We start from the raw sequence: 15458 nt of genomic DNA, 5'->3' as shown, positions 1-15458 counted from the left end.
GCCTCTTCCCCTTTCTCCCCTCTGCTCCCTGCATGTGCACACGCGGTAAACGCGCTGGCGTGCACACCCACACGCCCACCCACGGGCACACTTACACTCTCCAGGTCTCACCCTCGCCCTCACCCACCCTCTCCCTGTCCCTCTCCCAAGGCCCTCTGCCTGGGGCTCAGGGGGACCCACCAGCTGCTGATACTGTCCCCCCTCCCCGCCCCCCACTAGAAGCAGCTGAGGACCAGGCTGGGGCAGGGAAGCGGGGCTGGGTCCTCTCCTCCTGTCCTCCCCCCAGGCTATTGCCGAAGCCCCACAGGGGGTCCCTCCCTCCTTGGCTGCCTTCTCCCCACCGGCCTCCTCCTGCCGGCTGTCTTGGGAGGCCCCGTCTAGGTTCCAGAAAAGTGACACATCTCGCCATCGGGGTGACAAGAGGTTCCGCCTGGACACAGCCTGCTGGCCCCCGGCCCAGGCTCTGCCACTTACCCGTGGAGTGATCTGGGCCAGGCCCCACCCCTCTCAGAGCTTCTCCAGAAAACAGGCTCCGGGTTTGATCCCAGGCTTGCCCGCCCCCCCCCCCCCCCCCCCCCCGTCCCGTGGTCCCAAGTCTGCAAGGGTTGGCCACTGGGACTGGAGGGACTCTTGCTAAATCTAGCTCCCCAGTCCCAGCCCAGACTCTCTGGGTCCTAACCGGGGGTGGGGGTGGGGGGTGGGGCGAGAGAGGGGAGAGGGGGGCTGTGAAAATGCATTTTAGTCAACTCCCTTGGGGGCTCTGACCCACACCACAGGCAGGTTTGGGCCCCTCTGATGTGACCTGTGACAACAGGGTTGGGTATTGGTAACCCCCCCAAGAGTTGAGAAGTGAATTCTGGTGGGGGATGGGGGGTTGGGTAGAGCTTCCAGGAGAGGGTGTGTGTGAAGTGACTCAGATGAGTGGAGCTGTCGCAGGGGTCGGGAGGCAGAGGGACAGGAGGTGGGTGAGGCAGTGTCTGCATAGGGAAGGAGGAGAGGGGCGGGGACCAGGCCCCCAGCATCCTCCTGGAGGGGTGCCTGCCAGGGAAGGCTTTACCCCAGGGCCGCCAGGTCCTGTCCACTCAACTTCCACCTCCGTCCTCTGAGGAAATGGCTTTTCCAGGAGCAGGGCCCGGACTAGCGGTGACTCGGTGACTCGTGGCTGGACACGGTGGGCAGAGGAAGTGACTCAGGCCCCGGGGGGAGAAAGTGAGCTGTGGGTCTCTGCCCATGGCCCCCTCCCCACCGCGAGATGGGCAGGGCTGGGCCTGAGCTGGAGCTGGAGCTTGAGCCCCTTCTGACCCAGACAAGCCCTGGGTACCCGCTGCTCCCCCTGATCCTGGGGGATCCCGTGACGGTGGCCCCCGTTGTGTCAGGCTGGGCCTAACTGTTCTCTCTGCGTGTGTTTAGGAAAAGCCTGAGGTCAGGGACAGCTGCTCTGGGAGGGGAGCTGGGGGGTGGGGGCTCCCCGAGGGGCTCGGCCCCCAAACCCTCTCTCCCAGGCTGGAGTTCTCTGCACTGCCTATAGTGCCCCCCACTTTCTCTCCTTTGCTTTGGGGATCTTCCACACCAAGGGCATGTGCAACCCGGGGAGCTTTGTCTGCAAAGAGTTCTCTAGAGCGAGACCCAGGGCCCCGTCTTGACTCCCCCCGTGGTGATCATGGAACAGATAGCCCTTCTCTAGCCTGTTTCCTCATCTGCAAAATGGCCAAGCAGTGGGACCAGCCTCGCCAGGTGGCTCGGGGGATTTCATGGGCTAGTGTAGAGGGTGCTCTGCTGTTGTCATCGAGCCTGGCCAGTGCTGTGTGAGGGGAGACGAGGGTCTGGCCTGGGGACCAGCAGTTGGTTGGCTCTAAGAGTATCTGATGGCCGAGGCCTGTCCAGCTCTGTGGGTCCCCAGATCCAGAGACCGGGGATAAGGTTCTGGCCACGCGGCCCATGTGGAGGTTCAGGTATGGGGTTCAGCCTGCAGAACACAGACCCCCCTCATTCCCACTGAGCCAGGTGGGGGCACGTGGGGTGGGGACCAGGGCATCCTGGAGGTGCTGGAGTGTGTGGCCTGCATCATGGGAACTGACTGTACTGTTAAGTGGGCAGCGTGGGGTGGCAGACGTGCCCTCCCCCTGCCCGATCTGGGTTGGGGTCTTCTCCTGTCCCATCCGCTCTCCTGTCCCCCGGGTTCTGCGGGCAGCCTCAGGTCCGGCTGGGAGGAGGGACTTTTCTGGGTGGGGTTTCGGTCTTCCCGTTGTGCTCCGGGAAGGAAGCTTCATGCTCTGAGAATTTCCCGGCACGGTGCTGCGGAGGCCACGGACACGGGCTGGGGCTGGGAGGCGGGGGGTGGGGGGGAGGACACAGGAAGGGCCTGTGACAGCCGGGAGATAGATATTTATTTAATACATTTTTATTGGTGTCAGAGAGGAAAGAGAGGGAGAGAGAGCTAGAAACATCAATGATGAGAGCAAATCATTGGTCTGCTGCCTCCTGCATGCCCCCGACTGGGGATCGAGCCCGCAACCCGGGCATGTGCCCTGACCGGGAATCGAACCGTGACCTCCTCGTTCATATGTCAATGTTCTGGGGGTATAGCTCAGTGGTAGAGCATTTGACTGCATATGTCAATGTTCAACCCCTGAGCCACGCCGGCCGGGCACATACAGAGGTATTTAGCTGACACAGGTGGCTTCTACCGCACACATGGCCCTGTTCTAAATCCTTTACGGCTATCAACTCATTTAATTCTTGCAATGACCGCTGAGGTGGCCTTGATTTTTAGTGCTATTTACAATGAGGAAACTGCGACCCTGTCCTGGGACCTAGTCTACGGACAGTGGTCCCTCACTTCGAAGGTCAGTGTGCCAGAGAGATGCGTGCCTGCCGGCCAGCTCCATCCTCGCCTGCTGTGTGATGCCAGGAAGTCGTTGGCCCTCTCTAGGCCTCAAATCTAAGAGCCATAATGTGGTCGGGGTGAAGGGGTTCAATGGGGGGGGGGGGGGGGGCAAGGGGACATCTGTAATACTTTCAACAATAAAGATACATTTAAAATAGAATAAAATAAACGCCATAACATGGAGAATGTGGGCCACCTTCTCAAAGTGATGTGCGAACTACGAGTTCACAGCATAAAGCAGAGGTCACAGCAAGGGAGGCTGCCTGGAAGAGGTGACATCTGGATAGGGAGTCAGAGGTAGACAGCGACAGAGGCTGGCTGAGAGGAGAAGGAAAGGGGGGGGGGGGCGGAGGGACATATTTCTGTCCTGGATGCTGCGTTTCCTTCCTCTGGTCTGGGTGGCAGAAGGCAGTTTCAAAAGGGTTCAAAATGTTCAGAGCGGCCACAGAGTGAAACCTTAAAAATCACAACCTCGGAAACAGTGGCCGTTCCCTAAAACACTTTCACATCCTTCTTCTAAGGGGTCCTGTGATGCCACCGGAGCAGGACGATGAGCCCGATTGACCAGTGATGGGATTGATGAGGCCCAAGAAATGAGGGTTCCATTACACGTAGAAGACTAGCTGTAACTTGAGGGGGGCAGGTTAGTTTGAGGAAGGCTCGGCCCAAGCAGGAGACAATGAGCTCTTGCCTGGGTCACACCTCCCTTTAACACTACCCTCAACTAGGCCATTTAAATGCCACCTCTTCCTGGAAGCCCTCCTTGGTTTCCACCAAACTCTCACTCCTCCCGTGCGCCCAGGTTGCCAGGCTTCCCTTCGTCTGGCCTGTGGCAGGTGATTGCATCTGTCACCATGACCATATGCAGTTCCCCACAGGATGAGGGTGCCTGTCTGCGTCTGGCACCACCCAACTTGGTTAGAGGGCCAAATGGCAGCGGCAAAGACCAAGCCACCTGGCATCTCTCTGTGCGTGCCAGGCACACAGGTTCTCTGCCAGGCACCACAGTTCTGACCAGGCAGGAAGAACTCCTGGCTTCTGGGCAAGTCACTTAACCCCCTGGACCTCAGTATGGCCCACGTCACAGGGTTGGAGAGGATTAATATAGGTATGAGGGTGGGGTGGGCCAGCACAGGCTGGCAGAGAGTAGGTGCTCAGCTAATAGAGGCCATGGGGGGTCAGAAGTGACCCCTCCACCCCGGGGTGGAGGTGGAGGTGGAAGTGAGGGTAGTTGGGCCACCCCCCACTTGAGCCATAAGGTTGAGTGTCTCCCCTTCAGATTGGGACAGTCTCACAGCGGCACCAGACACCCAGAGCCCTGGAAACTGGCTCCCCCTGGTGGTCACGATGGGAAGCGCCCTTCCCCTCTGGCCCCTGTAGAGGGCGCCATGGACGCGCTGATTCTTCACTCTTCTTTCACTTGTTCACCCCACCTCCCTGCTCTCCGTTGTCCACAGAGATGGATTGGGAGGGAGCTCCCTGGCGGGCTGAGAAGGGCGTGCACCATCCTGCACCTCCTGGGAGGCTAGTAAAGGGCGCCCTGGCCAGTGGTGGGAACCAAAGGAGGCCAGGACCGCCAGCAGAGGGATTTGAGGAAGGCTTCCTGGAGGAGGTGTCCTCTGAGCTGGGTGTTGGGGGTGGGGATGGTGAGGTTCCTGGGGAGGACTCTGAGAGCCCCTTTCTCCTGAGTCGCCTCCAGGTGGCGCTGTGGAGCCTTCCTCACCAGATCCTAGCGAAGACGACCCTAGCCTTGCCCTGCTGGGTTCAGAGAGACCCCATTTTCTGTGACTTCTACAGGGTCCTGTGGCAAGCAAGAGGTGCAGCCAGGGCTTGAACTTGGCCGGGCTCTGGTCAGCCACAGCCTGTTTTTTACAAAAAAAAAAAATTTTTTTTAAAATTGATTTCAGAGAGGAAGGGAGAGAGAGATAGAAATATCAATGATGAGAAAGAATCATGGATCGGCTGCCTCCTGCACGCCCCACACTGGGGATCGAGCCTGTAACCCGGGCCTGTGCCCTGACTGGGAATCGAACCCTGACCTCCTGGTTCATAGGTCGCTGCTCATCCATTGAACCACACCAGCGGGGCCAGCCACAGCCTCTTGATGCTCAGCTTCTGGCAGGTTTGGGGGGTCCGCGGGCTCTTTCCACACTTGCCTCCCCACCTCACACCCCCCATGCTACACGGCCTCCCCTCTGCAGGGCTGGCTCAGCCTCCCTGTGGGTCAGGCCCCTGGCTAACATCCCTGCTGTCTTTCAGGCAGTGACTTCCCAGGGTGACTCCTAAGGCGGACGATGGCTGCCCCAGCGCAGGTGCAGACGGGGCCGCTGCTGCTGGGTCTGCTGCTCCTGGTTCAAGGTAGGCTTTCCTGGGACGGCTGGGACTGGCATCAAAGAGCCCCATGCCTAGGCCAGCGGCCAGTGCACCCCTAAGCCCTCGAGCAGGCACAGGCCTGCAGACACCGCTTAGCAAGTAGATGGTACCTTTGAGAGAAGAGGAAGGTCCCCCCCCTCTTTTTTTTAAAAGAATAGTTTATTGATTTTTAGAGAGAGGAATGGAGAAGAGAGAAACATCGATCGGCTGCCTCCTGCATGCCCCCTACTGGGGACTGAGCCTGCAACCCAGGCATGTGAGCTGGCTGGGAATGGAACCAGCTACTTTTCGGAGCATGGGACAACCCCCAAACAACTGAACCACACCGGCCAGGGCAGGGCACCCCCTTTTCTCTGGCAGATGTAGTTTCCTGATGCACAGCTTGGGATGGGGATCATGGACTGGGTGTCCACCCCACTCACTTTGGAGCCAGAGCTTCCTTGTGCAATGCCCAAAAACCTGTCTATAGCAGCATGGCCTCATCAGATACCTGATTGCTATTTAAAAATGCTTTGCCTTAGAAATGATGACTTTTGAGTTCTTTCTTTTCATATTTTGAAGCCAATGATTTTTGAGCAAGGCCACTCACATTTTTTGTAGGCCCTCTGTGGTGCTGACCTTTGAAATGTGTGTGGGTCCCAGATACTGGGCCCCTGTGTTCTGGTCCCCAGGCCTGCCCCTCCCACGGCCCCTGCCCCAGAGTCCCATCTGCAGTGTCTGCCTCCTCAGGTGCCCATGCTGGGGGCTTCCGGGAGGACTTCCGCTTCTGCGGCCAGCGGAACCAGACGCAGAAGAGCAGCCTCCGTTACGAGCGGTGGACACAGCTGCGCATCTCCGTCGAGAACTCCGAGGAGGCCCTCACAGTCCACGCCCCCTTCCCTGGAGTCCCCGGGGCTTCCCACTTCTTCCCCGACCCCAGGGGCCTCTACCATTTCTGCCTCTCCTGGAACCGCCACGCTGGGGAATTGCACCTGCTCTACGGCAAGAACGACTTCCTGCTGAGTGACCAAGCCTCCCGCCTCCTGTGCTTCCAGGGCCAGGAGCCGATCCTGGCCCAGGGCCCCCGGATGCTCGCCACCTCGGTCAGCTCCTGGTGGAGCCCCCAGAACACCAGCCTGCCCAGTGCTGTCGGCTTCACCTTCTCCTTCCACGGTAAGCCAGGCAGGAACAGCTTGTGCAAAGGCCCTGAGGCAGGGAAGGCAGTAGAACGCAAAGCAGGCTGGGAAACGGACAGGCTCTGAGGTCCGCTCATGGAGCGGCGGCTTTGTTCACAGGCAGTGGGGAGCCACTGAAGGTGCCTGAGGAGGGGGAGGGTGTGATCCAAGGTGTGTTTCAGGAGATTTGCGGGAAGGGAGCGGTGAGGGTGGAGGGGGCCAAGTCCCATCCGGAGGCTGCGGGAAAGGCCCAGGTGAAGGAAGATGGAGTCTGAACAGGATGGGAACAGAGCGAATGGAAAGAAGGGACTGGCTGTCAGGAGCCAGAGGATGTTTGTCCCCATTTCACAGAGGGGGAAACTGAGGCACGGAGAGGCACAGAGTTGCACAGCCAGTAAGTGAGGGAGCCAGGGTGTGAACCCAGCAGCTGATTGGCATGGGGCGGGGTGTGGAGAAGAGCAAGAGAAATCAAAGTTCTGGAAAGCGGTGAGGCTGTCTCTGAGGGGTGAAGACCGTGTGTGACCCCCCCCCCCAACCCCGCCGGGTGTGACCAGTGTGATGTGGCCCCACCTCCCTTTAAGTACTGGATGGGGGGCAGGGAGGAGAGGGTGTTCAGAAGGAGCTGGAGGCTTTATTGGGGGGTCTAGGATTTCCCTGATTCTCTTTCTTCCAGGCAGGTCTGGCTTGGGGTGGGGGCTCTCAGAGGTAGGGGCTGGGGGACATGACACTTTGAAGATGTTAGCAGCTCCAGGCCCATGAAAATGCTGGGCGAGCAGGCTGGCTTTTGGCGCCGGCGCTGTCCAGTGCAGCAGACCAGGCGGGGTCGTCAATGGGGTGCCTCACCCCCAGGCTGGGATTCTGTCCCCGCCAGGGAGGGTTTAAGGCCAAGCAGGCCCAGCTGCAAGGAGCAGCCTGAAGGATAGATCTGGCCTGGCCTCACTTGGCCTGTAGAGAGGGTTGTTTTTTGTTTTTGTTTTTTAAATGAGTCAAAGGTTCAAATCACCTAAAAATCAGGCTTTCCTCCTTATAAATTCGGATGTGGCTCCCCAGGGCCTGTCTTCCTTGATGGCGGAGGATGTTTGTCCCCATTTCACAGAGGGGGAAACTGAGGCACAGAGAGGCACAGGTCCCCCACCCCTCAACATGTGCCCGTCCCCGTTTGACCACCCAAGTCTGCAGCCCTGGGGTGCAGGGGACCCAGGCGCAGGGCCTGGAACCTGGTGTCAGGGAGGCTGCGGGTGTGGAGTCCCCAGAGCCACCACATGAGCCCCCCCCTCCCCCAATCCCTCTTGAAGGGACCCTGGCAGGGCTCTCCCAGCTCCTGTGTGTAGTCAGCAGGGCCCCTGGGTGGGGGTGCCCCATGTCACTCGGCCAGGGTGGCTGGAGGTTCCTGGCTGGCCGGCCGCCTCTCTGTGAGTGGGGAGCCCAGCCCACCTGGTAGAGCCTCCATTTTTCCTTCCATAAAATGGGAATGAAGCTTTCCGAGTAGTGGGAGGATTGAGAGGCTCATGAGTGTGGCAGGGACCTCAACCAATAGCCTTAGGTGGGTCTGTCTCCCCAGATCCTCCCCACACGGCCTCCCACAATGCCTCGGTGGACCTGTGCGAGCTGAAACGGGACCTCCAGCGGCTCAGCCAGCTTCTGAAGGCTCCGGGAAAGAGCCCAAGGAGGCCCTCAGCCACCCCCACCCACTCCAGCCAGTGAGTGTGCACCTGGGCAGGCTGGGGACTGGAGTGGGAGGCCGGGTGGAGACCTCGCCTGGGGCTGGAACTTTCTTCTTGTCTTTCCATCTCCTCGTGGAGGAGCTGGGATTCAGCCTGCAGGCCACGCCCCACCTGCCTGAGTGTGGGACAAACACCACGCCTGCCGTCCAGGACAGGATGCCCAAGCCCTCTCCCCAGCAGTGAAGGACGAAGGATGGGCCCATTTTACAGTTCAGCAGACTGAGGCCCGGGGATAGTAGGGCTGCTCCACGGCCTCAGAGTAGGTCCGTCTAGGCAGAACTGGGCCCAGGACAGGCCCCCACCCCCACCTCCCTTTCCTGTTTGCCCGGATGTTCCCGCTTCCTCTCTCCCTCCTGCAGGTCATCCTCTCTGTTTTTCTCTCCTGACCCCTCTCTCCTCTCCCCTGACCCCCTTTCCCTCTCCCCATCTGCCTCTTTCCTGTGTATCTCCCTGTGGCTCCCTGCTCTCCAGCCTGGACACCCCCCCCCAACCCCCCAGGAGTCACCACCTCTCTCCCCCCCCCGCCAGGCAGCTGCAGAGCCTGGAGTCGAAGCTGACCTCCCTGAGGTTCACAGGGGACACGGTGTCCTTCGAGGAGGAGCGGGTCAACGCCACAGTGTGGAAGCTCCAGCCCACAGCCGGCCTGCGGGACCTGCACCTCCACTCCCGGCAGGAGGTCAGGGCTCGGATCTGCCAGGGCGGGGAGCAGATGTGGAGGCCGGGGAGGGGCGTGCTAGATGTGTGCTGACAAGGAGGGAGCCAGGCCCAAAGAATTCCCTTGGTCAGGGGCTACCCCTTGGTGGTGGTGGGGGGGGGGGGGCTGGTCCCTGCACGAGGGCACATCTGTGCGGACAGAGACCGCCCCCAGAACACCTGTGCATGAGATGCACACCCCACACACGAGGATGCTAAAGGCAGGATTGGCGTCTGAAGCCCGAGGACAGGATACCGTGGGATTGTCTCAGGCCTGTTTGCCCCTGGGGGCCTGGGCTCTAACCAGAAGCTCCCCGGCTAATGCTGTCGCCCATGAAGGAGGGGGGAGAAGGGCTGCTGTGAGTCAGGCAGCAGCCGGGAAAGTGTCTGTGTGGGAGGGAGTGGGGGGGCGTGGGGTCTGCCTCTGGCTGACCCTAAGGACACTCTGTCTGCAGGAGGGTCCGGGGGAGATCCTGGAGTACTCGGTGCTGCTGCCCCGCGCGCTCTTCCAGACCAAAGGCCGGAGGGGGGAGGCTGCCCAGAGACTCCTCCTGGTGGACTTCAGCAGCCAAGCCCTGTTCCAGGTACGCCCCCCCCCCCCCCCCCCGGGAAAAGCCCTATCTGTCTGACGGAAAGATGCAAGGAAGGCGTGGAGCCCAGCCCCTCCTCCAGAGTCAGAGCCCTTCCTTACAAAGCCAGAAATTGGCCCGCACTGTGCACATCTCCCTGGGGGGGTCTGAGTGGCATTGTTCTCACTAAAGTGTAAATGACTACACGTGCAATCACTGTTCCCAACGGGAGACCCAGCATGCCAGCGACAGGAGCTAGAGAGCCTAGGGGATTCTGGGCCTTTCTTCTCAGCCCCGAACCGCCCCCCCCCCCCAACCTCATATCTAGGACAAGAATTCCAGCCAAGTCTTGGGGGAGAAGGTCTTGGGTATTGTTGTGCCGAACACCAAGGTCGCCAACCTCTCAGAGCCCGTGGTGCTCACCTTCCAGCACCAGCCACAGCCGGTGAGTGTGAGCAAACTGGCCAGGAGACGGGGTCCCCTTTGGCCATGTTTTCCTTTCTTTCCTTTCCCCCTCTCTTCTGAATCACTGGTCTTCAACGAAATGATCGACTGGCCAATCAGCCAGTCAGGTCCAACTCGGGGGGGAGGAGGCGTGTGTCCTAACACTGACTTCCTGTCTGGCCCACGAAGGGGTGGACTGTAATGGATGCACTCTCCCTTCTGGTCCCTACAGAAGAACGTGACGCTGCAATGTGTATTCTGGGTTGAAGGCTCGGCATGTGAGTGTGGAGGGGTCTGCCCTGGGCAGGTACCTGGAGGGTGGGGGGCATGGGGTTAATCCGGGAGGGCTTCCTGGACAAGGTGGGCTTTGAAGAGGGAGTGGTGGCAGATGAGGGATCTGCCGGGTGGAGCAAAGGCTCGGGAGAATGATACAGTCATACATTTGGGGGTTCAGTGGGGTCCTGGGAGACTGGGCTTGATCAGAGCCCCTTGCTGTCCCCTCCCCAGTGACCGGCCCAGGGAGCTGGAGCAGCGCCGGGTGCAAGACCATCAGCAGAGAGATGCAGACGTCCTGCCGCTGCGACCACCTGACCTACTTCGCAGTTCTGATGGTGAGCTCTTGCTGTGTGCCCGCCACCCCTCAGATAGTCTGTCACCCATTCCTCACAACAACCCCCGAGGTGGCTCCTGTTCTCCCATTTTATAGATAATGAAACGGAGGCTCAGAGAGGTTAAGCAATTTACCCGAGGTCACACAGCTCCTAAGGAAAGGAGCTGGTCCCTACAACCCCTGCCGTTTATCGCCAAGTTCTGGCGCATGACAAAAATGCAGATTCCTGGCCCTGACCTAGAATGCCGATTCCTCGGGGCTGGGGTGGGGCTAGGAGAGTGTTTCTAAGGAGCCCTCAAGGGGGTACCGAGGTCCAGAGTGGAGGCCCTTGGGTGGGCATGAGTTCCCCCAAGATCTCAGAAGCTTTGTGTCCAAGGTCTGTGTTCTCAGAATCTTAGAACCCAGAATCTGAGGGACCAGAGTGGCCGTCAGCTCTTCCTGGGGGCAGGTGCTTTCTCCATCCCAGGCACCTTAATCCTGCGTTGAATGTTGTAGAAAACTAATCAGTGCCCGGGCAGAAGAGGGTACCTGGTGAGGGCTCCTGGCCTTTGTGGGTCAGGGACCCGTTGGGGAATGTGCTGAAAGCTATAGGCCCCTTGAGCAGGTAGCCAGGGACGTAGGTGCCGAAGACCTCCACCACCAGTCGGTAGAGGTTGTAGCCCTCCAGGCCCATCCAGGAGAGGCAGGCGAGCAGGGAGAAAATGTACTCACAGGACCCTCAGAAAATGTACTCACAGGACCGCAGTCTGCTCAGTCTGGGGAGGGGGTTCACAGACCCTTGAGGCCCCCCCACGGACCACGGGCTCATGGAAGGGGCACACCAAGGTAGCACTGACCTGTCTCGTGGACCCAGGTGGCCTCCGTGGAGGTGGATGCCGTGCACAAGCACTACCTGACCCTCCTGTCCTACGTGGGCTGTGTCATCTCTGCCCTGGCCTGCGTCTTCACCATCGCCGCCTACCTCTTCTCCAGGTAGGACTGGGGAGGGCGGCAGAGGGGAGGGAGGCCCGTTTCAGGCCCCCAGGCCAGGACCCACCACCATGGAGATCTGCCCTGGAGATGGGTATGGTGGTGGGAGCCGTGAGAGGTGCTGGCTGCTGGCCCCTGGGCACCGCCTTCCCTCCTCAGATCTGTGGTGTGTGGGTAACAGCATTTCCCCCTGACTTTGGGAGCATCTGGTGGGTTGCAGTGGCTGATTTGTCTATTTTGCTGTCTGGCTAAGGCTGCTGTTAAATGCACATAGTAGGTGCACAGGGACAAGTGGGGAATGGCTTGGCTGCAGTCAGAAATCTGTGTGTGTGTGAGGTTGTTTGTGTGTGTGTAGTCTGGGAAGGCTGCCTGGAGGAGGAGGAGCAGGTACTCCCTCCCTCCTTCCCACACTGGTCACAGGATAACCATTCCTCTTGTCCCCCCCTCACCCCCCATGCAGGAGGAAGTCTCGGGATTACACCATCAAGGTGCACATGAACCTGCTGCTGGCTGTCTTCCTGCTGGATGTGAGCTTCCTGCTCAGTGAGCCGGTGGCCCTGACAGGCTCCGAGGCTGGCTGCCGCGCCAGCGCCATCTTCCTACACTTCTCCCTGCTCGCCTGCCTCTCCTGGATGGGCCTGGAGGGCTACAACCTCTACCGACTGGTGGTGGAGGTCTTCGGCACCTACGTCCCTGGCTACCTGCTCAAGCTGAGCATCGTGGGCTGGGGTAAGTCGGTGCAGGGTGTTGGTGGGCCCCCAGACCTGCCCTGGCTTCTGGCCAAACCAGGCACCTGGCTGTGCTTCTCCACCCAGCTCTCTGGCGGCTTCCTCACTGCTTCCCTCCCCCTCCCCCATCCTCAGGCCTCACCAGAAGGCAGGGGAGGGGTGAGCCTCACAGGGTGGGAGATGGAGCTTCACCCTTTGCTGTCCACAGGCTTCCCCGCCTTCCTGGTGACCTTGGTGGCACTGGTGGACATTAACAACTACGGCTCCATCATCCTGTCTGTGCAAAGGACTCCAGAGAGTGTCATCTATCCTTCCATGTGAGTGGCTGTGTGTGGTGGGGGCAGGAGTTTGGGCCTCGGAGTGCTTCACCTTTGTACCATCTATATTATTACTTGCTTTAATATTTTCCTTTAAATCATCTAACTGTTGATTTAAAGATATATTTTTTTAAAATTATCAACTACAAATCGGAAGCCAGCATCACTGTCAGACACAGCGAGTAATCATACAGACAAACACGGGGACGAGGAAGCCCTGGTCCCAAATGCTGGCTGATGGCTGTGAGCCGGAGGCCGGCTCTTTGTTGAAAAGGGAGACTAGCAAGAGTAAGAGGCAATAAAAACATATCAGCACCCAACGGAGTGCTCCCGAGAAGGCATAAAGGAGATTTGAGGACAGAGTGACTTTTCACCCCATGAGCCCCTGGTGTTTAAAGCAGTTCCCCTGCACCCCACTGGGCCCCCCAGCCCGGCACTGAGCCCCCACCCTGGTCCGCAGGTGCTGGATCCGGGATTCCCTGGTCAGCCACATCACCAACCTGGGCCTCTTCAGCCTGGTGTTTCTGTTCAACGCGGCCATGCTGGCCACGATGGTGGTGCAGATGCTGCGGCTGCACCCGCACACCCAGAAGTGGCCCCACGTGCTGACGCTGCTGGGCCTCAGCCTGGTCCTCGGCCTGCCCTGGGCCCTGGTCTTCTTCTCCTTTGCTTCCGGCACCTTCCAGCTGGTCGTCCTCTACTTCTTCAGCATCATGACCTCCTTCCAAGGTAGGCGTGGCCTGGTGTCGTGGGTGACCGCGGGGTCACGTCGGTGCCGGGAGCCTGTGTCCAGAGGAGGGCAGAGGGCAGGGGGCAGATCTGAGTCGAGGTGACTCTGGGAGGGAGACGTTGGGGGGATGCTGCCGCCCGCCAGCTGAGCCCCGTGTCCCTCGCCGCCCACAGGCTTCCTCATCTTCCTCTGGTACTGGTCCATGCGGCTGCAGGCCCAGGGCGGGCCCTCCCCTCTGAAGAGCAGCTCGGACAGCACCCGGCTCCCCATCACCTCGGGCAGCACCTCGTCCAGCTGCATCTAGGTCGCCAGCCCGCCACCTGGTGTGAGGGAGTGGCGATGCGGCCTCGCACCACGGCCGGCGCCCCTGCCGCCGGCCCCGGGACCTCAGGGGGCTGGAGCTGTCGCATGGCGGCCGGACTCTGGGGCTGGGCCTTCTGAAGTGGCCCTCGGACCACCTGGCTCTTGGGCTCCCTCTCAAGGGGCTCACGAGTGGGACCATCCTCCTGGCCGCCCTCGCCTGGGGCTGAAGGCCGGGCTGAACTCGCCCGCCCTGGGCTCAGCCCTCGTGGCTGGGGGTCGGGAACCGCCGGCCCCGGAGTCGGATCGTGGACCTTGGAGGCCTGGCAGAGGCTTTGGCCTTGTGTCTCTGCCCAGGACGGAAGTGGGCCGTGGCTATCCTGTTTCTGGTGACCACCAGGAGGGCACTCTGCAGCCTCTGTCATTTTAACCCAAGGGTGGCACCCAGGGTGAAAGGGATTGGGGCCGAGCTTCAGACTTCGGCAGGAGGAGACTCCTACCTCCACCCCTACCAGCAGCAGCTGCCCTGCCGCTGAGCTCAGGGCTTTGTGCTCTGTCAGCTTCCCAACCCACCCTCTCCCCTCCCCTGTCCTCCACTCACAGCCCAGGGTCCCCAATTCTAATGGTGTATTTTGGGTCGTGGTTCCCCAGAGCTGCCCTGTGCCTGCTGTAAACCTTTACCTACTGCCCGGGCCTTTGCAGGCCCCTGACTCAGGCTTAGGATAGGTGTTCTGGGCTAGTTCCGTTTGTCCACCGGGGCCTCTCTATAAGCTGCATCACCCTCGTTCACTGCCAAGCCCATACCTCTCGGGGGATCTCAGCTGCCCCCAAGGCCCGCTGGTGGCAGAAACCGTGGCACATGGTGGAGTAAGTCTGTTTCCACCCCAGCACGCTGCAGACAGAGGCGTATCTCAGCTGGTGACACCAGCCTAGAGCCCATCGCAGTTCACTCTGCTGGACACAGAGGGTCAGACCTGGTCACCACCACCCCCACCCCCACCCCTGTGACCTCCTAGCCAGTGTGTGAGGTGCGCACGAGACCAGAGCTCCTGGAGCTACAGGCATGGGGTCAGGGGAGCCATCTGCCTGGCGGGAAATCCAGGAAGACTTCCTGCAGGAGGCAGCATTGGATCTGCATCTCAGCCTTAGCGATGGGGAGGATTTTCTTTGTAGTTACTAATTCATTTGCCTTTGATATTAAAAAGGAAGTGATATTCATTGTAGAGAATTTGGAAAGCGTAGAAGAGTGTAAAGAAGAAAATAAAGGTCTGCTGTTGTCGTCACCTAACAAATGGATGTAAACATTTTGGGGCGCTGCCCCCGAGTTTTCTTCTCTACTTCTGTTAAAAGTCACTGATTGGGAAACGTGAATGAGAGAAGAGGACTATGTGTGTGTGTGGGGGGGGGGCGTGGGGGGGGCGACAAAACAAAACACCTACTGGACAAGGGGAAGGATGAATGGCAACTGGGTGTCAGTGTTGGGAGGCAGTGGGGAGCGGTGGGGTCTGTGGTGAACTGGACATGACAAACCCACACCGAGGGGCTCATCTCCAGCCGGTCACTGCCTCGCAGGGACGAGAGCCTGTGTAGCCAGACCACCTGCCTTTGATGAGAAACGAGAAATCCACCTTATGGTGGTGTCAAATCCCTGGATTTTAAAATGGTGGCCGATCCAAAAAAATTCGCTGGCCCAGGGAATCACACTTGAGGGCTGAATTCAGCTCTCGGCTGGTCCGCGTGGTGCGTGTCACCAGTTTCTGGACCAGCTGTGAGGTACTGGGGCTGCAAGGATGAAATGACTGAACGATTCTCCCATCACCCACCGTCTCCAGCCTTGCGCGGCCAAATCTGCCCACCCCATCCCGTGACACAGGTGAGGCAGGTCAAACACTCTGTCCGCGTGAGTTCTGGGAGCAGTCGTGTTGGATGGTTGCTATTCGTGCCCCGGCCTCCAAGGACG

The 15458-nt window shown here is 59.8% G+C and overlaps 1 protein-coding gene across 5 annotated transcripts in view; it reads left to right on the top strand.

Moving 5' to 3' along the window:
• ADGRG1 (adhesion G protein-coupled receptor G1) overlaps nt 1-14790 on the top strand; it is a 35750-nt gene extending 20960 nt beyond the window's left edge. For 3 of the 5 annotated variants that reach the window (XM_036345672.1, XM_036345671.1, XM_036345674.1), the window contains exons 2-14: nt 5147-5245; nt 5990-6412; nt 7958-8114; nt 8667-8814; nt 9287-9415; nt 9729-9845; nt 10077-10122; nt 10352-10455; nt 11308-11426; nt 11884-12152; nt 12360-12468; nt 12929-13197; nt 13372-14790. In XM_036345672.1, the coding sequence (XP_036201565.1) occupies nt 5182-5245; nt 5990-6412; nt 7958-8114; nt 8667-8814; nt 9287-9415; nt 9729-9845; nt 10077-10122; nt 10352-10455; nt 11308-11426; nt 11884-12152; nt 12360-12468; nt 12929-13197; nt 13372-13502 (2085 nt within the window). In that variant the 5' untranslated portion in view covers nt 5147-5181 and the 3' untranslated portion in view covers nt 13503-14790. Of the gene's footprint in view, nt 1-3408; nt 3531-5146; nt 5246-5989; nt 6413-7957; nt 8115-8666; nt 8815-9286; nt 9416-9728; nt 9846-10076; nt 10123-10351; nt 10456-11307; nt 11427-11883; nt 12153-12359; nt 12469-12928; nt 13198-13371 lie in introns of all 5 variants that reach the window. The other 2 variants (XM_036345673.1, XM_036345675.1) reach the window with 2 other exon arrangements.
• The last annotated feature ends 668 nt before the right edge of the window (nt 14791-15458 follow it).

This window comes from Myotis myotis, unplaced genomic scaffold (genome assembly GCF_014108235.1).
Source record: "Myotis myotis isolate mMyoMyo1 unplaced genomic scaffold, mMyoMyo1.p scaffold_m19_p_19, whole genome shotgun sequence".
NCBI lineage: Eukaryota > Metazoa > Chordata > Mammalia > Chiroptera > Vespertilionidae > Myotis > Myotis myotis.
This window is presented reverse-complemented; position numbering and strand designations above follow the sequence as displayed.